General features: G+C 32.2%; 1 protein-coding gene across 4 annotated transcripts in view; it reads left to right on the top strand.

Annotated features, from left to right (window-relative positions):
* Window positions 1–24,672, top strand: part of LOC129945933 (spectrin beta chain, non-erythrocytic 5) — a 143,034-nt gene that overhangs the window by 78,702 nt on the left and 39,660 nt on the right. For 3 of the 4 annotated variants that reach the window (XM_056055913.1, XM_056055915.1, XM_056055912.1), the window contains one exon: window positions 24,482–24,660. In XM_056055913.1, coding sequence (XP_055911888.1) covers window positions 24,541–24,660 — 120 coding nt within the window. In that variant the 5' untranslated portion in view covers window positions 24,482–24,540. Of the gene's footprint in view, window positions 1–13,986; window positions 14,002–24,481; window positions 24,661–24,672 lie in introns of those variants that run through there. The other variant, XM_056055914.1, reaches the window with a different exon arrangement.

The following is a 24,672-nucleotide window of genomic DNA, read 5'->3' as shown; positions in this document are numbered from 1 at the left end:
ATACTACTTGAAAAATAAGGTCCACGCTTTTGCTCCACAATAGATTCAAGACCTTGAAAATAAAATTCGTGAAGTTATGGATGACATAAACATGTGAGAATTTATTGATCATTAAAACTGTCATGAAAATTTTATCGTGTTGTAACCGTGGCGGCCATTTTGCTTGTATCCATTTGTGACGGGGCTCTTGTCGTCTGGTGGGTTATTGTGCAGCTTTACTGTGTTCTTAACGGCGCGGCGTTCGTTCTGTCCGGGGACTACAGTGAGCGTTGAATTAGCAACGCAGAAAAGTAAGAAGAGAGAAAGGAGAGGTAAATAAAAAGTCGGATGTTTAAAATTTAACCAATTAGATGTTTATAAATAAATTTTATTAAGACAAAATTGAGGAAACAAGTTGAAGTTAAGTCTAAGTAACAAAGTAAAAATGGAAAGTACAAAACAAAAATGACAAGTGAAAAAGATTAGGCAATCGCAGTGTGTGATTTTAAAAAAGTTTAAGGAACGTTGGGAAACCGACCGTTGCCCTTATGACTCAAAAACCACAAAGAGCAGAATTTATAAAAAATTTGCGAACTCTTGCTTGAATAGACCATTGTAATATTTATATGATGCTGTAGTAGCTGAACTTCGATATAATATCTATCAGAACTATTAAACATGAGTTGAAGAATGTTCTAATTTTGGCCACTTCTTATAACATCCTTGCAAAATTCTGAAGGTGAACTCTAAGAACTAAAGTTCAAAATTCAGTAGAGTGCCATGGTAAATATTACATTATTTGCCAGTTGCCACTTGTGTGTGTTATTTTACATTTAACAGAAGGCAAGAAAATATTGGTATATGCATCAAATTGGAACAGCTTATTCGCAAACCCTATTAGAACTCGTGTTAGATTTTCTACGTCCAAAATGTGAAATGGTTTTTTTGAACATCGAATTGATTATACTTTATAAAAATTATCATTTAATAATTTCATTATTTCGTAAGACTTTATTTAATTTTCTTTCTTTTCTTTAATTTCAGGTAAGATTCATAAAGATGATGGTCCTTCCACTAATTTTCGGTTTGGTAAATTTTTGTAACATTTTTTTAATAAACTTATCATTTAAAAATTGCTGTGGGAAATTGATTCTATTTATAGGTTAGGTAAGGTTAAAGTGGATGTCCGTGAGAAAGTAGGATATACTTAGGCCAGTTTAATAGCCTATTGTTATGCGCCATATGAATCTTGATACTTTCCTCTAAGCTCAATGAAATCAGTTTGAGTCGAGTTTCATGTGTCTCACAATTTCCTGGAGTGTCCCTATGTCACAGCACCCAGCAAGGGTGAATCTTAAACTGTTGTGCCATATCCATTAGAGATGATCGTCAGTGTGGACTTTAGAGAATCTGAAAATACGGATATCAGATGTTGATATCACGTTTTCTTTAAGCCCGAACAAGACTTTTATTATCGCTAAAAGATTCGCCTGAAAGACGGAAATAGAGACTGAATTTCAGTCGTTCAGATGGATGGTGCAGTCTGTGTGCTTTGGAATTGATACGAAAGTACCATAGTGGCCAATGTTGTGCGCTTAAGCTTCGAGGCAACTAGCAGTTTTTTTAGGATCTTAAGGTTTTTCCTGAGACCGCTATAAGATCCGCATAGGCAATCATTTTGAAACCCTCCGCAGCCAGACGAGTTAGGTTTTGAACCACCGCCAGGTTCCAGAGGTGATGGGGATATTACACCACCTTGCGGTGTCCCTCTGCTAACGAATCTTCTAGTAGGAGAGTCGCCTTGTTTTGAGTTAATCATTCTGCTACTCAGTGTTAATTGAATTCACTCCGAAGGTGAACCATTAACGCTCAGATAATTTAGTGCAAATGTGATTGTAGATGTATCCAAGTTGTCAGAAGCACCTTCGATGTCAAGGAAAGCAAAAATAGTGTATTATCTAGTATAGTGTAGTTATACAAAAGCTTATTTATCGGTTAAGCAATTAAATTGATAACTTTAGTTGATGTTGATGGAAAGCCAAAAAGGGCAAATCCACTTATCTAAATCTTTAAAAAAAATGTTTTATTTTTACTTTATGTGAAGGTTTAAGGTATCTCAAAAATCAAAGCAAACATTTTTAAATTTGACGTAGGCGTCGTTCAATATGTCACAGTCGGCTAGTTTCAGTTTTCAATGCGCTGTTACAAGTGTCAAAAATTTTAACAGCAGGCAGCTATCTAGTGTCCAGTATTGAATCTGAGTTTTTTTTTAATCACCATTAAGAACTATTTAGTCGGTTGACGAATCATTCAAGCAACTTTAACACTACTTAAAAAAATTGACACTTTTCGAATAACCCTGAAACGTCAGTTGTAATAATTCTGAATCGGGCTTGTTACAAACAGTTCCAAAGGGAAGTTAATAAAATGTGCTTGTTAATTTTGTCTTCAAATAGTTTTAAGAGTTAGAAAAAGTTAAGTCCCCAAGTACCTTTTTACAACTACTTAAAACTTTGTCCCTGAAGTTATTGAGTTAGAGTGCGTTCGTAGTGAAGTTTAACTTTAATAACGCAAACTTTTCAATAAGAATTCCTTTGTGTGATATTAAAAAAAATAAATTAATTGTTTTAGAAAAGAACAAAAAAATGACAAATGAAACTATTTAATTTCCTCGCATGTTAAGAATAGTTTTTCTCACTATTCATATTGAACTCACGTTCTAAGTCAACAATTAAGCCATTTAAGTAAAATATGAGATAAATATAAAAGAAACTAACCTAACATCAACTTCCTTGGAATATTAATAAATCTTATAAAAGTTTTCTAGGCTTTTTTTTTGGATGTTAAACAAACTTCTTTCCCTACACCAAAAACAAATGTTACAGTTGTAGCAGATTTCACAATCTCATCCAAAAGATTGTCTTTATACGAACTTATAGGCATTCCATAGATTTTTCTATTCCACCTTCCAAAAAACCCATACAGACACGTAATAAATTATACTTAATCTTCAACTTTGTACATACGAGTACAAACATATGTATGTCTGCATCACCATTAAAGTTACAAAAACCTATAAGTATTAGGAAAAGAAAGAAGAAACACTTAACCTAAAACAAACATTTATTGAGGTCTAATTCTTGAACAAACTTTGTTATTTATTAGACAAGGAAAAACCTTCAAAAATGTTAAATGCAACAGTTTTGTGTTTAGGTTCGTTTGTTTACATTTACTTTTCACTGTTATTTGTATCTCTACTCCAATGTCTTGAAATATAGTATCTTCATTTTCCATCAATATCTATTAAGTGGCAATCGAAGTGACAAAATTGTTTTTTGTTTTTTTAAATATTTGTTCAAGCTCTCAAATATAAAAGAATTGAACATTTCCTACCAGATTTTTGTGACATCATCAGATAAGAGTCCCAAAATCATAAGATACGCAAAATAATAATAAAAAGAAAACAACAGATGGAAAAAAGATACTGTCACCCACTATACCGAAATAAAGATACTTTTTGGGTTAGGGTTGTAATAATAGTTGATGTCTACAAGATAGCAAAAAATAAATAAACGAACAAAACTTTTGATTTATATATGACATCATACAAATGGTATTAAAGTAGGTCTATATGATTTTTCAAGAATGTCAACATGTGCCACAATAAACAACAATAATAACGATGATCATAAATATTAAATCATCGTCATCATGATCTTTATCACAATCATATCATTATCATCGGCTATAATATAATGAATTGGACTAGAATACCAAAAGATACAAAAGATTCCATGTCATCTTAGAATCAGAAGTAGGTTTCGAAAAGTACCTAAGTACATGTGTAAAAAATATGTTATGTACGCTTGTTGCCATACAACATTTATTTATTTTTTTGATATTATTTATGACGACCACCACCGCCGTCGCTGTTTTCCTAACAAACGCAAAACTTGAGAAATAAATAATAATTTCCTTGAAAAAAATAGAAACACAAAATTACATAAATATTAATCAATTTATTGTGCGCGAACATACAATTTAATGAATAATTTATTTGAATATGTTCTTTTTTAACCGTTTAACAGAAACATTTATTTGAATACGAGTTCAGTTGAGGGACAGTATGTGGCACAAGAAAAAAACTCGCAATTGAACATCATTTAAAAAAGTCTTCTTTCACATAGAGGGGGCATAGTTTTTATGTATCTTTAAGGTCTGACGTGTAACAAGGTTAATATTAAAAGCGGTGTCCATGAGTAAATTCATATTTCCGTCAAAAATTGATTTTTTTTGTGGCTCATGGAACACGATTAGAATTGTTACTTCGGGCAATTGTTAACAAGTGAAGTAGAGCTGTCAAATTTACAACAACGCATTTTTTTAATTTGAAACTTCTTTGCATGAGTCTGTAAAACTAACCTCTTTCTCGAAATATGGTACGCGATTTTGGTTTTTCTTAGAATTTGTATCAATTTAAAAAGCATGTTCTCTACTTTATTCATTTTCAGAATGAGAATATGCAGTTCAATCTACCGATTCATTTGAAATTTGTCAAATTTGTTTGTAGCGAACTCTTAAAGACCGAAAGAAATTAAAAATAAAAAGAAAAAATTGTATCTGTTAATCTGACAGCTGTATAAGTACGAGGTGTGGCAATTAAGATCCGGGAATTTAGTTATAATTTAAAAAGTGACAACACTTTTTCATTTCTTATCATCTATCTAGGAAGGGGGATTTTCCTTTTAGTTGGAGTTCAAAGTTGAAGTATATAGCACGTTTGGTTTGCGTTTTATGCGTATATTTTGCAAGTAATTTTTTTAGTGACGTAGTGAAAATGTGTGACGTACATTACAAACAGCGTGTTGTGATTCAATTTTTACTGAAATCTGGCTAAAACCCCTCGAAAATCCTCCGAAAATTGTTGGTTGTCTATGGAGACGATAGCATGTCAAAAACGAGTGTCTTTGAATGGGCAAAGCGGGTCAAGGAAGGGCGTGAATCGGTGGAAGACGATCCGCGTGAAGGAGCTCCCGTCATCTCTCGTACCGACACGCCAATGGTGATCGTTTGCGCATGTTGATCACGTCTGACCGTCGCCTAAGCTTTGTGCATTGTATTGCGAGCTAAACATCAACAAAGAAACGGTTCGGAAGATGTTAAATGACCCATTTCATTCGTTTCACCCATTCTAGTACGTTTTGTAAGAGTTTTAGGCAAAAAAAGGCATCCCAACATTGCCTCACCCACCCTATAGCCCCGATATTGCTCCCTGCTACTTTATTCTATTCCCCAAGATCAAGTTGCACCTCTAGGGAACTCTTCATGGCGGCGTACAGAAGGTCCAAGAAGCTCTAACCGTGGTGCTAAACGGGCTAACTTTGGAGGACTACCATGGTTGCTTCCAATCATGGGAGAAACGTTGGAATCGTTGTGTAGAGTTAAAGGGAAATTATTGTGAAGGTCGATAGTAAAATTTTTCCTAAAACTTCATTTTCTTGTTTTTTATTGGGAAATTCCCGGAATTTAATTGCCACACCTCGTATAAGTATCGATCAAGAAATCCATATCTGCAGATTTGATCTTGAACCAAAAATAAATCAATATATTTTGCCACATGGGAAGCAAAAACATAGGAAATTTGTGTTCAGATCAAAATCAAACATAAATTGATTTTTTTACGCAAAGAAATTGTTAGGTAACTCACAAAAGTGCACTTAACAATTTTAAACGGCAAACCTTAAAACGTCAACGTCAGTTGTCAAAATTTTTAGTTAACTAAATCAAACTTAGGGTTTATAATTTCTAATTTTTTGCAGTTCCAATAAGGTTTTAAAAAAGTTGTACACAATGTTAATAACAATTATTTTAGGACAAAAAATCTTGTACAATTTCATTGGTAAACTGCACTAGTCCAAAAAGTCTCCGTACATATAAAAGTCTCCTTAAATATTTACTATAGCAATATAATAGAAACTAGAATTTCGAAAATCACAATCACAATTTTTTAAAAAGATGAAGGTGGAAACAAATTTTTTTCAATGTTACCACTTTGGTTTTTAAATTTATTCATTGTACTTTTTTGAAAAAAAAACACTAAATTTAAGGTGCTGTACGGAGACTTTTTGGACTAAGTGTATATTCTAAAGCTCCTCTTAAACTAACCAACTAATTTAATTAATAGTTTAATAAAATCATAGCTAATAAACATATATTTGGCAGCTCTTAAACCCAGTTTTATAGTAATTAAAAAAAAAAAAACAATTAAATGATTCTACATTTCCTGAAAACCCTCCATCGCTCTAATGCCGACTTAATTAAGTTTAAAAAATCACAAATTTCTCTCAAACAATTTGCTTAAGTTAAAATCACGGAATGACTACTTTATGTTTTGAGCAATTTGGTAAATCCATATGACATCTGTACACCTATTCTAATAGGAACAGTAGATGGAATTGTCCAGTCAACAGTTGTGGACTCTAATTATTAGGTCCGTTTACGCGTATTTGCGTTGTTTATTTTCACTAACTGACACTTTTTAGACATGTTTGGATGATAGTTTCTTTAATAATGTGCAATTACTAATTTACTAGTTAACAAAACGAAAAGAAAGCTTTAACATTTTGGACTCCTTTAGTAAATTGCTAAATATTAAGGAAATTTGTGACTAGTATAAATTGTTAAATTTATTGCTGATTTAAAATTAAAAACTGACACTCAATTTCTGCCCACTTGTCTAAAAAGTTGAAACTCGACAAATTCCCAATTCTAAATATAACCATTTATAGATGACCCAAAAAAGAATTCCCTTAAATTTATTTGATGTCCTTTCTTGTTTAAGCACCCTAAAAATACTTTTTTTCATGATAAACAATTCAAAAATTGATTGTAATCGACGTTAACATGTCATGAAAATACTCCTTTTGTCTCCAAAAAGTTCTAGTACATACTTTCTACACGTTAAATTATATTGCCTCTGACATAACATTAAATGTCATATTTTCAAGTAATTGTAATAGATTTTCGGCATTGACATCAACTGTAAAAAAATTACTTACAGTTCTATTTTGTTATCTTCGATATAGTTTAATAATTGACGTGCTCAATTTAAATTTAAATTAACAAGTAAAAAAATAAATCATGATTAATATTTGCTCTCTTTTTTCCACATTATTGATTTTAAATAAAATCTTTATAGCAACATAAAGATTGACATTATCTATCTAACAATGCCAAGTGTCAACCTATAAGCTTGTTTCAAAGTTGCCACTTATTTTAAATAGGTAATGAGATAATATACTATTAACCTACTTAAATTGCAGTTAGGTACCAGTAAATCATATATTTTCTACAGTTCTCAACTCAAAGTCGTTGCAATAAATCAATTTTTCTGAAGGTTACACCCAAATTTGGCATTTAAATTTGTTTCAAGTGATTTATTTATTCATACAAAATGAATACAACAAAAATAAAAATTTAAAAAAAAAAACAGAATTAATGTTCTCAAGAGATTAAAGTTTAAGCGAGAACCGTTCAATTTCATAAGCTGTTGTTGTTTTTGAATTGAAAAATAGAAGAAGAAAACAAAATACTAACAGCGTATCTCTCTTTTCTTTTTATTGTGAATATAGGAATTAAGTAAAATTCAAATCCGACGATGACGAAGACGACGGAGATAAAAAGAAACAAAAAAGCGGCAATGTGATGTCACCCTTGGATTTTGTATTGATTTATGCATTCGGTGTGTTTACGAGATGTCAGCGATTTATAGGAAATTATCAAATTAGTTAACGCTTCGATTGTTCGTATGTTCGTTTCTCGTGGCCGCATTTAAATTAAACCGGTTTATAGTGCGCATATTGATTTTGACAGAAAGGATGCCATCTTGTGAAATAAACAAACGGTACAATTTTAACAGAAAAAATAACTTTTTCTGTCAACAGTTCGTATCTCTGGATCTTGACAGACCAATGGAAAACGTATTTTCACACATGTCAGTTAAAAATCGTATTTTTAAATCAAACAAAATTAAAAAAAAGGAAACAAAAACAAAGTTCAAGACGTACTTCCTACTTAACTTACAAACAATATCACACAGAGCACACATCACAGTCCTTTGAACTTTGTTGTTTTTGTTGTTGGTGGTGGTGTTTTGTTTGCCTCCTTCCAGCAATTTGTATCTTAAGGTGCTCCGAATGGGCACGTCATAAAAATAAAAACATGCGTAGCGTATTCTAGTCTGTGAAGTTCATGCTGCGACTGGGAGCTGACAAGGCGCGATACGCATTCTATTTCGGGATGCATATGCATGGAATTGCATATAGCAGCAAGTAGCACCCCGTTGGGGACATTTTAAGTGCTAACAGAACTACAACGACGATGACGACGACTTCGACGAACCTCAATGGGTAAGAAACCAACATGCTACACTGCAGTGTAGGTATACCAGCTCGGCATGAATTAAGGGATAATTAACTAAGCGGCTGCTCCTGCAATTTATCCAGTAGCACTTGCGAGCTATAATTAGATCATCGTTGGGGTTTGCTTACATTATTTTAATGTTGAGACTCGCGTGCACTATGAGAGTATGTCCATGCCCATACCCATCATTGGCAGCGCAACGCAACGTTTACAAATAGGTACTCCTCTATGCGTGTAATGGGCCTGCTATATTAAGGAATGTTCTTGCCTATCTACGCATTCTACAATCTACAGCAGATGTTTAGAGAAGACTTACTTCCAAGAGACCATAAGAGTATAGTAGGCATAAGGCTTAGGCATGTTTATAGTTTGTTGATCTATTTGGGTACATTGCGCATTACTTCGGATGGAGGTTGTTGTTTTGCACTAAGGCTTTATAGATGAGATGAAAAATGAAGAAGTTCAAGGGCCGCGACTGCGAAGACGACTGTGAAACGGTCAATGTCATTCAACGTTGAGGTTGGCGCAGCGTTGGAGATTTATATGCAGTCGAATGTTTATACACATAAAAGTTGTATTCTTCTGCTTGGATTGTTGTTTATTCAGGTGGAACGTCATCATAAACTTAATGTTTGTTTATTTAAATAATAAAACGATAAAATTTGGAAAACACAAACTTACATACTTATTCAAAATATTTGTAATTTTCTTAACAAAAGACACTTTAAATTTGGTGTTGAAAAAAGACAATTTGAAAATTTTTCAATGATAAATGGTTAAATGGTTTTTTAGAACTTTGACGCTGAAGTCCTAAATATTCTATCATGCGCCTAAAACTATCCCTCAATTCTAGAGTATTGAATTCGAAATAAATTGTTGTTTTGGACTTTTTCGATAAGGAAAAGCAGATAAACAAAGAAAACATAAAAAGCTTTCGTCTTATCTATTCGACTCGAATTGTTAACATTTTTTGAATGAATAACTTATACGTCACAAACCAGCAAACAAATGTTAACTTTAGTTATGTTTTCAGTAACTAATATTAGATATAATTTGACAGATTAAAGTGCAACATTTTGAAAGCCTTTATACTCGTAACCCATATTTATAGTTGTTATCTTAAAGGCTTAGGGGATTTACATACTATACATTTATGGTGGTTTACATAGAATCAAAACAAAAATATTCTTTATAAGAAATTCGTCGCCATCATATTTATTTATGAGTTAAAAAAAAGTAAAAGTTCTATTTCTTAGAACAATATTTCAGATTTATTGGAGTTATTTATTTATTAATGGGTTCCCAATTAGGGTTCCATTTTGAATATTCTGCTATATAAACACCTGTTACTTTTGATTACTAAAGATTGAACGATTCATGCTCCAAAAACGCATTGCAATTCTAAAAATGTTAAACATTTTGCAGCCACAGTTCAAAGTAATGCAAGACCGGGTTATTTCTCAAAAACGAGATCTCCCTCCTTAAGCTTCGTTAAAGATTAGGTGTCAATGCCAAATTGCTCGTTTTTCATTTTTAAGAGACATGACTTTACTAGTAGTACCCGTAGCGTAATGATAAGTGCATAGGACTATTTGGAGGTTAGGACACTGATGTCGTCAATAAAAAATATCAATCTGTTGATTAAGAAGAACTTCTGGTTATCAATTAACAAGTATTCGGACCGCAAGATCCGGTCATTTAATTCAAGTACTCCTAGTATGTTCCCTAAAATCAACAAGGTTTTCAGGAAAAAGAACGATTATGACCTTCCGTGTCCGAAACTCCAAAGAACTGAAGAGAACAAAAACGGACTCAGGACAGCGCAAATAGATCCAGAAAAAGCCACCTTTGACGATGACTTTTTTATAATTGAAGATCGGAAGGAAAAAGTGGAGGTGGTGGGCGCTGCTTTCCAGCAAATGTACAAAGTGAATGTTATTATTCGCCCCAACCACGACCTGGAAAATAGAGCCCTACTTAATCACTTTTACCTCCAAAATGACATCACACAATTGCGATCTGAGAACCGCGATTTCATGCGGTTCAGTGACGATTCCTTGGAAAATTCCATAATCGCCGAGGAAACGACACTAAGTCCCTTGTTAGTGACGAAGGTTGAGCTTCAGCTCATCTTCAACTCAATAAAAAACAAAAACTCAGCAGGTGTCGATGGTTTATCCAACGTTGTACTAAGACATTTACCTAGGGAGGCAATTGACATTTACACCACACTCTTCAATAATGCACTGAACAATGCATATTATCCATCCAGTGCATTAAAAGACCGCTGTGGTCCATCCTCTCCCGAAAAATTGAAAGGACAACTCCAATCCGTCAAACCTTCGGTCGATAAGTCTTCTTTCGAACTTCAGCAAAGTTTTCGAAAGATCATCAATAGGGCTTTGAGTAAGTGGGCTGCGGATAACAAAATAATTCCGGATAAACAGTTGAGGTTCAAGGCGGGTCATGACATAATTCATGTTGCGTCTAAACTCGTTTCTGATATCCAATGGAATAAATCAAAACAACAATGCACAGGTGCTGGTCTGGTTGATTTGGAAAAGGCCTTTGACACCGTATGGTTAGAGGGTCTTTATCTAAAACTGAACAGGCTTGGCATAAGCAAACCATTGTTTTGTATACTTTATGATATGATTAACGGTAGAAAGTTTGTTGTCAAAAGTGGCAATGTAACTTCTACCACAACATTCTCAATTAAAAATGGTCTTCACCGGGGAGCGGTGAACTCGCCGATTCTCTTCAGCATTTACACCAGCGATCTGATAGGTAGTCGTACAAAGGCAATTGCGTACGCCGAAGATCTAATTGCGTACAGAACGGCCCGAAAGGTTGAGGTTATAAGAATTCTCTTGCAGCGTGATTTCGACAAGATTCAGCGATATTGCGACGACTGGAAACTTCCACGAGGGATACGTTGAAGATCTTTGATCTTCACTGGCAGCGAGTAAAAGTGAAGTGAAGACCTCGGTATTTGGAATGATCAGTATTTATGTTTCGACTGACAATGCTGCTCTTACGAGTGCCAGAGGAGCCTTCGCTCTGACAAAACGTCGGTTTTACAGTAGTCAGCTTGACCTCAGAGTGAAGGCAATTTGCTACATGGCCCTATGATAGTTTATGGTTGTCCTGTATGGTTCAACGTTGCCCCTTCTCAGATGGAGAAGTTTCGGGTGTTCGAGCGGCAGTGTTTACGACGCTGTACCGGCTTATATCGAACAGCCGAATCTTCTTATGTGCATTACTATTCCAACGAGGTCCGAATCAACAGAATTGACGATTTCGTGATAAAACTCGTTCGAGGTCACATTGCAAGAGCTATGTCTTCGACACACAATTTAATGTTCGGGGCGTTTAATCCGAACGACGAGTATTTTGAAAGTGCACGCTTGAGCGGCTTCAATCTACCAGAGGCATTCCTCTTTTTAGACAGATGCGGTCGCATACAGGATAGGGCTGTGTCCGAACGGCACCGAACTGATAGAGGAAAGAGGAGAACTAGTTTTGATGGCTTCAATCGGCACTTGATAGTGGGTACTCGTGGTGGGGTTTTAAGCTTTGGCCGTCTTACATACTTGTTTTATAGTTTAAGGGTTTAGTTTTAAGTAGAATAGGCATGGTGGCACACAAAATATAAAATATAACAGAAAAAAAATTTAAATTTTAAAAAATACAAGAATAAATAAAATAAACATGGAATAAGGAAACAAAAGGAAAACAAAAAAATGTTAGATAGTTAGATTTGCTACTTCGGTTGTTTAAGTCTTGAGTAGGTAGAATATGTAGTTGAAGTCAGTTTTAAATTTTATTTTAAGGACCTAATTTTAAGTAGTTATTAAGTAAAAATAAAATAAGATATTGAAATTAGATTAAAATTTTCTAATAAATACAAAATAAATAAAATTTAATTGAAGTTAAATAGTTTTAGATAGAATTAATAAACTACTATCACGTCAGAGATCTTGGGTTCAATCCTTCCCTGTGTCTCCTAGTTTTTTCGCAGGTTCTGCCTAATGCGAGGAATTAACAAATCCTCCAAAAGTAATTCTTGTCATGAAAAGTTCTTTCTTAAATAAACCCTTTGGATTTTGGTTTTCGACTCAAATATCTAGAAAACCTAAATTATTATTGACTTCAAATTCATTTTATTTTATAAAAACTATGGTGGTAAAAATTTAATACATTTTCAAGATAAAATTAAAGTGTACCCCTTTCTAGAAATATTTCTGTAGGCGTCATTGAATGCAAGTTTGGATCTCTGTAATTTAAGTATGCGTTAAAGGCAGACTTAGGGCTTAAATTGTAAAATAAGATTCAAGATTACAAATTTTGGTTTAAGATTAAATTTACAAATTTTCAGATTTTTCACTCATGTTTTACTAACCGAGTTTGTTTAAATATAGCTTAAATTAAAACTAGCCTTTACACGTTTGAAGATTAAACACAGTGCGAGCGTTACTAAAATATTATAAATATGTACATGTTTAAATATAAGGAGGAGATACTGGATCACATTTTTCTTAATGTTTTGAATATTAAAAAGATACGAAAAAAAACAGAGTTGTATAAATCATTCAACATTGTTGATGTGTGGTTAAAAAAAGAATCTCTTAACTTACCATTGAGGTGGTTTTAAAATTCACCATGCTCATGTTAAGTTACGCTTTCCCTAACCGTTTACTCTCGACTATACAATGTAAAAGTTAATTTTTTCCTCAGAAGTAACTAAATTTTTAATGCAGAAATCTTCAACACAAATAAGGCTCTAATAAAGAATCAGCTGCCCCTGGTATTTGGTCATTTCCAAATTAAGTGTTAATTTCATCTTTTGGCACATCGCTCTACAATACATTCTTGCTTGTTTACGTAGTCTTTCAGGTATTGAAGTATAAACCTTTACCTATACAACATATGTAACGTTTTCAGCCTCGTTCTTGATAATAATATACAATATTAAACCAAAATAAAAAAGCTTTTTGCGATAAAATTTTTGTTTTATCACTTTATCTCGCGTCTTATCAACAACTATATTCAGAGTAAAAGCCTATTCCTACCTGTTTTGTTGTTGAAAACGTTGCTTTATACGTAAAATGATTAATTTATTTCAACGATTCTTAATACCGATACAAAAAATTAAGGTATTACCGAATAAAAAAATAAATAAAATGTTTACATATACATATTTGTGGTACCTTGCAGCTTTATGCTTCTATGGAAAAAACAAATAAAATATTTTTGATAACGTCCCGTCTTCGTTGCTCCGGACCCAGTGGCAAAAAGTAACAAGTTTATTCTCAAAACTTATTGTATTGTAAAGACGGTTCAGTGGATAATTGGTTAACGTTAAGTTAACAACGAAATAATATTTTTTTCATATATTTTTTTTTAAACTAACTTTTATATATAGAAAATAAAAATTGAACTTTTTAAGGAAATTATATTACTGTGATGAAAAGACTGTTTCAAATTTAAAGTTTGTGATACTGAAAATAAAAGTTTAAAAAATCAAAATGAAATCGAATTTCAGTCGACATGATTATAAAAAATACGCAGTTTACGAGAAAAAACTCGTCATAAGATTAGGTATGTAAAATATTGGTGAACAATTACAAACAGTTTGTAAAAATTGTTTCCAAGTGTTTTTGTGTGAAATTCAATTCACCGGGCATGACTAACAGAATTAATAAATATTACTCGTTATCATATGAACTAGAATATTCATTGAAAATGAAAGTGGGTTGAACTTATTTTCTAGGTTTGAGGTTTTGTTACATAATTTTGAAATTCTGATGAAATGACAGATGTTTTGAATCTTTAAAAAAAAACAACAATATTCTTCTTATCTCATCACTTTGATGAAACTATATTCAACAATAAACTATAGCTTGACGAGAAATTTGATAATCAAATGATTATAATGTTTTGCGGCTTTATATTGTTCATTATAATCATTTTAAATGGACTTTGTGAGATTGTGGTTTTGAGTTAAAAATATATGCTGATTCAATTTGTACCTTTACCCGATTCTATTGTTTTAGTTTTGAAAACATTTTGCAAACATGCTCTTTCTCTCTTAATTACCTAACACAAATAATTGTCTGTGGTGATAAATTGAAATATTAATATGTATCCAATTAGTTTTCTTATCATGATTAAAAATGCAAACATATAATTGGCAGTATCTTGAACACACAATACAAAATTAATTGCAATAAATATGTGCATAACATATATAAAGAAAGATTGCGAAAAATAGATTCACAAGAAATGAATTTGTTTTATTGAAATAAAATAGTTAAGTGAAAGAAATGCTTATAAAAAATGCCAGAAATTAACGAGGAAGACTTTTTAATCCCTCAATTTTGTTTAAACTAAGTTTTGGTTTCCATAAATCAAAACAGAATATTGGCGGTTGTTGAATAATATTTGAAAAGTGATAAAGATTTGGCGGTCACAGTAGAACAAAAAACATGTCACTAAAATTTTATAATTGATATGATGTACATTTCCTGCTCCATATAAGCTTACATTTTGACTTACTCGGATATAGAATATTTTTTGAAGTAAAAACATTCTCATCTTCTTAGATATACATAAATATTAAAAACTTTATAACATTTCTTTGACGTAAGGCAAAAAGGACTTAATTAAGAAAGTGATCAAACATGTTCACTAAAATTAATAAAATATTATACGTATTAGTTGTTCTATCTCTGAAAACATTCCTGGCACACAGGAATGGTTGAGAGAGAGTTTAAAGTCCCTAGGCCCTGGTTTTTCATGGACTGTTGCGCCACCTAATTTATTTATTATAGTTGTTCTAGTTGTTGTCAAGTTGTTGTTAAACCAAAGAGATACAAATGGTTGTTGCACCAAATCAAAAACCTACAATGGAATTTTTGACTTAAGAACTTTTAACCTAACACCAAAGATTTATCTGTGCTATACTTTGGGTTCTGAATTTCGGGTTTCTGTTGAAATCAATTACCATTAATGGCAAATTATCGAAATTGACAAAATAACCAAACTTGCAAAACTTAACTTTAAAGAGATTTTGGAAATCAATCTTAATTTTTTAAAGTTTTTCTTTATCGAACTTCATCCTGATACAAATATAAACTCGAAATCTTTAATTACCTTCTTTTTAGAATTAACTATTTTGTAAATACGAGTATTTAGCAATTTTCTGGTAATTCTAAAATTTCATGGTTTACTATAGCTAGTAGATGCTGGTTCTCTTTTATTAGAAAGGTGCATCTGAACACGTCTTAATAGTGACAGTTTGTATATAAAACAAACAAACCTAAATCTGAGGAACAGACCCATTCATTTGAAATATCAGAAACTAGAAGCCATATAGATTGAAGAAATCACTAAAAGTTTATAAAGTAATTTTACTTTTTTAAATATAGTTAAATGTCAAGAACAATTAAGATACTAAAATACAATAAAAATATACCTAATTAATATTTATAGCATATAAAATTGAACATATTGCTAATATTAATGATAAGTAATGAATCTTTATTAAAAATCTTCTGCAGGGCCTCTTTCGGTAGTAGGTAGCCACTGTAGAATTTCTTCATAAAAGTCTATAAATTCTGCCGGTGCTTATTGTTTAACCTTTGAAATGTCATTAATTTTTAGATAATTTAAAGATACTTTGCCACTATAAACTAAATTTTGCTTGGTAAGTTAAGCTACTACAAGCACTTTTTACTTTTGAAGGAATGTAGACTTCTTGGGAAATATTACTATCTGTATAGTTTTTTGCGATTACTTCACCAGGTTAACTTAGGTCAGAAACAAATTCATAATGGCGCGTATTCATAAAGAATTACAGCTCTTATTTATAGTCACTTTTCCTAATATGTTTAGTAGAACTCCAGTTTAAGGTTGTATTCTACTACAATTATACTTCAAATGACAGGTCAAACCTAAAAAATACTGTTATATGTATTTTCAAATTCGTTATTTTGTTTTGTCATTCCTCGAATTGGATGTCGTATAAAGTAAGTAATACAAATCTATTTAATAGAAAATAAAAAAAACAACGTTCAATAATAATATTTTAGATGAACACCAAGGAAAATATAAAATGCGAACCGCAGGAAAAGTTATCGCAGTCAGACAAAGAACTTTCTAGCGAAAATTGCCAAAAAGAAGAGCTACACCAGCAAGTTTATTATTTTATATGATTAACCTTTTCAGCTTTTCAATTCACAAACAAAAATCAAATATGTATGACAATTGGCTGTGACAATAACTACTTAAACACACTATTTCCTATGTTTATAGTTAAAGGTTTGGCTCTAAACTTAGGTTTAAATTTATTTATAAATAGCCTAAACTCTGGACTTGCTTAGTAACAACGTAGCAAGAGTTTATCAAACATCTATGAATATGCCCCAATAAGTCGACACTTGTAAGGTAACCTTTTGATTTTCCTGTACAGCTTTTCCGTAACTTCTCAGTAATTAAGATTTTGGTTAAATATTTAGTTCAGCCCATTTCTAAAAATCTTTAATATTTTCTGTATTGATTTTTCCCATGTTAAATTTTCGGGTATCACTTGATCTAATAATCAGATCAATATATAATTCAAGATTTAAATCCTGACCTTCTCGGCATATTTTCTTTGTGGGACCATACACAATTCGCAAAAAAAAAGCATGTGACAAAATATCCGACATTTGCTATTTTTGAAATCGCATATTTAATTCAATTAATTGTTTTTAATTTGTCATAAAAGACAAACAAATTTCACTTGACAGTTAAGTTCTCAATAAAACCTTCAAAAACATCTTAATTCAACTTAAAACGAAATATTGTCTTCAGAACAAAATTTCAGAAACAAGTTTTAATTTCAAATGACCAATTTCTAAAAGTAGTATTTTTAAGGAAATCTAACACTGTCCTCCTTTAACTTTTTCTAACGTCGTAATTTCCAGAATGAACTTTATTTAAGCAACTATTATTATGACGTCTGCTTATGACCTATGCAGTACACAAATTTGTCATTAACACGATTAAAAATCCTAAACTGGCTTCTTTCATTCCTAATTTCTTACTATTCCCATATGTCACTTTGACATTAAGTAATGACAGAAAAGTGTAGTATATGAGGCGTGTTCAGTTAACGTTTGCTTAAAAAAATAATTTTGATAATTTGCATAAAGTGGTTTTACCAAATTAAAGTAAAGTGTTAGTTTCTTGTTTAAAATCTGGCTCCATCATTTGTACAGGCTGTTTTCAAATTGACAGTTTGGTTATTTGTTTTTGGATGCGTTCATTTACTAGTAAACTTTCAAAATTGTCAAGCCTCATTTGATAGTTATTCAACAACCATAACCAAAAAATTATGATTTTTTTTTTGAAAAGATTGAATTGAAAGAGAACCTATTTAACAAATTTATATGATTCAACACTTTTTGATTTGACACATTTTTAAGTACACGGATTAGCCGCGTTATAAATATTAAATTTGAAGCAAGTTCAATTATTTACTCACCCCGAAAGTTTCCGTTTCACCTGAACCACGCTCGATGCAATTTGAAGCGAAAAGTTCGAGGTAAATCCTTAATTGAACTCGCTTAATATTTAATATTACTCGGATTAGCCGAGTATTTAGAAATGGGTCATAAAAACAACCGCGGGAACCTTTGTGATTTCTTTGGAACTAACGCCGTTTTGTCTATATCTTGGGCAGTAGTTTTTAACAGTTAAATTAAGTTTATACAAAACACAACACAAACTCATTAAAAGTTTAAATTGCACTAAAAAGTTTCTAAGTTATTATTTTCAACTAACTAATAATATTATTTGTGCAACTTAAACTTTGAAAAGTTGGTGCAAAAGCAAACTTTAATTTTGTATTTACTAAAGTATCTATATAAAAATATTTGTTTTGACTTCCACCACTAACTGGCTGGATGGCTTGAAAAAAAATAACCTGAACCTCAACCACATTCACTTAACGTTCGTAACGTCTATGCAAATAGATAGATATATATTCTTGAATCGAAAATGATTCATAGCCTGCATTTTGCAATTTATATATACAAAGTCCAATGCAAATCTTCCCACAACTGTTTCTGAAAATGACACACCAGAAGATAGAAATTGCAATTGCATTGCTTCTCTTGGAACTCTTGTAAGCCAAATGCAAAGTCACACCAGATTTTAATAAGTGAATTCAACTGTGTGATGACTTAAGTCTAAAAAGCGAGTGTGTGTCTAAGTTATACTTCCTGGATCATGTCACCTTAGTTACGTTGAGGTTAAGAGTTCAGTTAAAGGGATGGTTACACCCTGAATGCTTGGTTTACAAAGGAGTGTGTGGTTTATTCTTTTATTTTTGAGACCATATAATTGGCAACAAAAAATATGTTATCTTCGGCTTTGATAAAATTAAATTCTTAGTTCATTACGTATCTTTTGTTGAACTTAAAAACAACTGTGAATCTTTATGTTTTTCAATGGGTTCCTTCTTGTGTTTTACCATTAGGTTATTTTTGTTTGCTGTCGTAAACGTTTCTCTTTTTTCGCCTTCCAGATTTGCTTTCAATGATTGGTTTCAAAATGTAGTTTTTATGCAGTTTGTCTACATACTAAAAAATTGTCTGTTTAGAGGTTTTTAAATGAACGATATTTGAACAGTTGTCAATTTTGAAGCTGTCATCTTTTGATATTTGGCAAATAAAAACTACTCCGTTACTAAAAATGACACATACACGGTTCAAGAACATATCGAAATTATTAAAATTCAGGACGAAAATGTTCGAAATTTTGCAGTAATCCCACTTTTTTAAAAAAGAAATAAGGTTTTCTGACAGTGTTATTAAAGAGGTGATCAAAATTGGCTACCGAAATCTTGTGATCTCAACAATTTAATTCAAAACCTTTAAAATAGAATTCACGAAGTTATTAATTAAATACAACTCCAAACGTGTGAATTCGTCATCAAGTATGTGTGGAAAGTTAAGATGCTGCAACCCTATCCGTAGTGGCCATTTTGTTGATATCGTGTTCTTTTGATAATGACAACCTTTAAACTTTACGATACAATAAACATCCATTAATTTCTATAAAAAACATTCCTTTTATATTTAATATCAAAATGAAACCTCTTATTGGAAAACCGTAGAGATATCTGTATATAATTAATAGCTGACCTGACAGACGTTGTTCTGGTCTTTTATTGTACAAAAATCAAGACAAGTTTGTTTTAAACATAAATCAATAAAATAAGTACTTATACGTCAGAGTGCGCTACTTTTTTCGGGGGTTGGGCTATTTAAGATAGAGCCGTAAGGGATTTACTCTAAACAGTTTTTTCAGAGCTAGACTTGAGTTAACTTCAAGTTTAACTAAAATCTCTTGACGGCTGACGTCATTTACATTTATAGCTTACATTAATAAAAGGAACTTACCATTAAATCTGTGTATATTTAAGGCCAAAGAAAATTGTAAAAACATTTAAATCAAGTAAAATATTTTCAACTTCCAACCGACATGTACTTTATTTGTAATTTCTATTTTCTTTTTATTTGGTTTACATTCCATGAAGCGTCAACCTTAAGTAGTTGTCGTTTGTACACTTTTATGGTATCTATCGGTTTTCATTTCAATATTAAACGATTCCACTACCTTACCTACAGTCAACTAAAATGTACATTGTACATTTTATCCTACTTACAGAAGAAAAAGTGAACAAAACTGAAGGTAAAAAAAAAGAAAATGTTTTTACTTTAATGTTTTGTATATTGATGGCGCTTAGGAATATTTTAAGTACTTATTCAAAGTTGGACAGAATAAAAAACAAAAAAAAAAAAAGAATGACAATGGATTACCCTCAATTCAGTTTTCATTTCAAACAAATCAATAACAAAAATGTATGTCTTGAGGTTTTTTTTTTATTTTTTCAGATGTTTTATCAGTGAAAAATTGTTTTAAATTTAATTGCACTGCGTGCAATGAGTTTCTTTAAAAATTTGATAAACTTTATAACTCAATAACAGAAAATTATATCGATTTCAGTTAAAAAGTTAAAAAGAATGTTTTATGATACATTCAAAAATTATCAGGAACTATGCTCAAGTCTTGGCATTTAAGTACACTTTGTTTTATTATCGCCATTTCAAATTACAACAAAAAAAAACAGTTGAATTTCTAGGTAAGTGTCAGTTGGTTTGATAAAATAGTTTGCATTTTTTTATTAGAATTCATAAAAATATACAACTCATGCAAAAGATAAGAAAATGTTAGGAATTTCGTTAAAGGGGGACTTTTTATTTTAAAAAACAGTTGGTTGTTCCGTACCTTTGTACTTTTATATCTACGAGTATGCAAAATGTGTAGAAAATATTTATGGTTTTTTCAATGTGGCAATTTCAAAGGTCAAACATATGATCCAACTGTTTAAGGTAGTTATCTTTGTTTTGATTTGCAAACTATTAAAACAATTTGTTTGCCAACGAAAATTCAACACATATTTTGAAATGTATTAAAATTATGAATCAATGTAAGAGATTTATCTACGAATTCCTTAGAATAGTTTTATGAATAATAACATAAACAATTTGTTATTTCAAAAGGAATTAGTCTAAGTATATACTATTTTACCAATTTAGTAGCGAATTAACAGGTTAACCATGTATCGCTCCAATTTTCGTATTAGTGAAGTTTTACTTGACAAATATAAATTAAGCCTTTCAATGGAAATCCCATATTATTATATAGCACCTATTTTGTGATTTCCAAGACTTCATAAATTGTAGAATAATCACAGGTCAATTTTACTAGATTTTCTGACTAAAGGGATTTGTAAGGATAGTTGAGTTTGAGTGCTGATCTACTTTCCACCGTCAGCGCACTCGTAGATTGTGTGCAATACTACGTCATCTGAGGTCCCTATGCTGATTTTTAATGACACTACTCTTGTAAGATCAATTGAGAAAATATAATTTGCTTGCAGCACAGTTTTCTGTTAATTGGATTCTGCCAATGAGTGACATGACGCCGCCTGTACTTTAAAACGTAAACGATCTTATATGACGATTCTTATTTTGCACTCGTACAGTTTTAAAAGTACTTATTGATCTTGACATTCACAAATCCACTGGCCCTGCTAGTATCCCTGCTATTGTTCTGAACATGTGTTCTTCAACAGCGGCATAACGACAGCGTAAGCTTTTCCATCTTTCCGACTCTTCAGGTCTCTTTCCGAGCGGATGGAAATAACATTTGTCCACCTTTTCAATTAAAAGGGTGAATTCGCCTCCCCCTTTAACTACGAGTATCTTCCAATTGCACTCACGTTCCTTCTTTCCAAGGTCATGAAAACGCTGATCAATTTCCAGTTAAATAAATGTCTTGAAAAACTTCTTAACGACCGGCTGTATGGTTTTCGTAGCAGTAGGTCCACTGGTGATCTCATAGTTTATCTCATCGAACAGAAGAACAAATCCTTTCATCGTTCTTAAGAAAGTAAAATAATTGCCCTCGATATTTCAAACGATCGAAAATGTGTGCATTTGGTATTGATCAATTTATTCTTTGTTAGAAATTTCCTTTGGACCGTTCATTTTGAACAGTATTGGATGAGTTCAATTCTAATATCCTCAAAAAAAATGCTGGTGTGCCTCAGGGCTCTGTTTTGCCTCCGACACTCTTTATTATTGTTATAAATGTAATTTCAGGACCTTATCCTTCGGATATGGACTCGCAATGGCAGCAGATGATAAGCTTATTAAATTGATCTTGACAGCATTTCAAAGAGAGATGAAAAACCGTATGGAATCTAATGCTTTGAAAACTCAATGTCCTAATGCCACTATATATAGGTGGTTCTTACAACGAGGCTAAACAGCTCTCAGTCCTGGTATGCGCATCAAAAACCATTTCTTGTGCAATGAGCACATATTTAACATTACCAAAAATGCTGATAATGTGTTGAGTTTTCTGAAGTTTTGTACTTCTTCTGATCTGGCTATAATTTGCAAAGCTCTTATTCGTCTAAAACTCGAGTATAATTCTCATATTTGAGCTGGAGCTTCAATAAAAAATTGCTCTTTTGGATAGAATTGAAATTGAATCCTTGCATTAGTTTAAGGATTCTCTCTTAAGCCGCACTACACGAATGTAGAATGCTTTACCAGGCTCAATGCACTCATTACAATGTGTAGACTTTCAAAACTAATTTGCGTCGGTGTCTCCTTTCTTATCCTATCCCCCTTTCCTAATTGCTCGCACTGCTTCTTATCATAATAAGGTTATTCTTAACCCCATTAGTGCGCGCACAATATTACAGAAAAAATTTAATGTCCCATAGGAAAAAAGTTGAACATAAAGCCAACAATGACTTAAATACTGAATCCTGACAATTTTTATTATACGAGGTGTGTTCAAAAAGTACCCGGAATTTTCGTTTGTTTCAAAAAATATGTATTTCTTCATTTACAACAATGTGATCCCCTTCAAAGTAGTCCCCCCCAGATATAATACACTTATGTCAGCGTTTTTTCCTATCTTCGAAGCACTCTTGATATTCACTTTTTGATATGTCCTTGGGCAATCTCGGCGATTCGGTATTTATTTCTTAGATCGAGGAAAACGCCGTCATTTCATGGTTCTCTTAAACTTTGGAAACAGGAAAAAGTCACACGGAGCCATATCTAGTGAATATGGAGGTTGGGACATGACTATGGTATTGCTTTTGGCCAACAAATTACGAACAAGCAACGACGAGTGAGCAGGTGCGTTATCGTGGGGCAAAAGCCATGAATTGTTTTTCCATACATCTGAGCGTTTTTTTCGGATTGCTTCACGCAAACTTAAACCGTACGACCTTGTGGTAAGATCTCTTGATGCACTATGGCATTATAATCGAAGAAAACAGTAAGCAAAACCTTCACATTTGATCGAACTTGACATGCTTTTTTCATAGGTGACGTTGGATGCTTCCAGGTGGACGAGTGTGCTTTGGTTTCGATATCATAACCGTACACCCTTGTTTCATCACCAGTTATGACCATTTCAAGCAAACTTAGATCGTCCTTGACGTCATTTAACAGCTTATTTAACATTTATGCGATTGTTTTTTTTTGTTGAAATATTGTCTAAACAAACTAAATTCGCCGGGCTCATAAAAACACGTCGGGCTTAGCAACTACCACAGACAAAGTAAACAGTGAATGTAGCTGAAAATTGCATCATACTTTAGAGACATGTATACCAACATAATACAAAACAAATTTTGACCTTCGGACTCTCCAGATCCCCGAAATTTAAAAATTCCGGGTACTTTTTGAACACATCTCGTATCACGACAAAGTTACAAAAATTCACGACAGTTTTTACTTTCGTATATATCGATCAATATTTCACTGACTCAACCACTCATTCTATGAGTCAATCAAACTTTAACTGACTCAATACTCTTTTAATATGCTCTCACTGACTCAATAAATCAACAATCCACTAAACATTTTTTTTAATGGCTCAATAGCTCTTTCACTGACTCAATAACTCTCTCACTGACTCAATAAATGTTCCACTGACTCAAGCACTTATTTACTGACTTAACCAATCTTTCACTGATACCTTAACTGACTTTGTGAATCTTTATCTCGATATTTTCATTGAATTGCCAAGTCTTTCACTGATTTAAATACTCTTTCATTGACTCAATCATCTTTCACTGGCTCAATTACTTTTTCAATGATTTTGTTTTTCACTGATCTAATTACTCTTCATTAATTCAATTAATTGTTCACTGCGTCACACTCATTTATCTCTCTGAATGTTTTAAAAATTATGGATCACATCTGCAGTGCACATAAAAAGACTGAAATTGAAAATATTTCCAATTAATGGGCGTGGTATAACCCTTTTTTCTACCTGCAATCAAAGCATTTCTGAAATAAAATTAAATAGTTTCATTAATTATCACGAAAGACCTCCCATGATACATACTTCAATTATATTTCCCAAATTTCATGATGTTAACAGAGAACACAGATTTCAATATTATTAACATGTTTTTTTTTATTTCTAATTACAGCATCACAATATGAACCGGGCGGTTACTCCCTTCAAGTACAAAACCGAAGTAATTCCAACATGACACAACGGGATGGCATCATAAAATTTGAAAATGAAAGAATAAAAACACTCCAGGAGGAGCGTCTGCACATCCAAAAGAAAACATTCACAAAATGGATGAATTCATTCCTTATCAAGGTAAGACCTTTA

The sequence above is a fragment of the Eupeodes corollae genome, chromosome 2, assembly GCF_945859685.1.
Source record: "Eupeodes corollae chromosome 2, idEupCoro1.1, whole genome shotgun sequence".
NCBI classification, from domain to species: Eukaryota; Metazoa; Arthropoda; class Insecta; order Diptera; family Syrphidae; genus Eupeodes; species Eupeodes corollae.
Note: the sequence above shows the minus strand (reverse complement) of the source record. Positions and strands in the feature narration are given on the sequence as shown.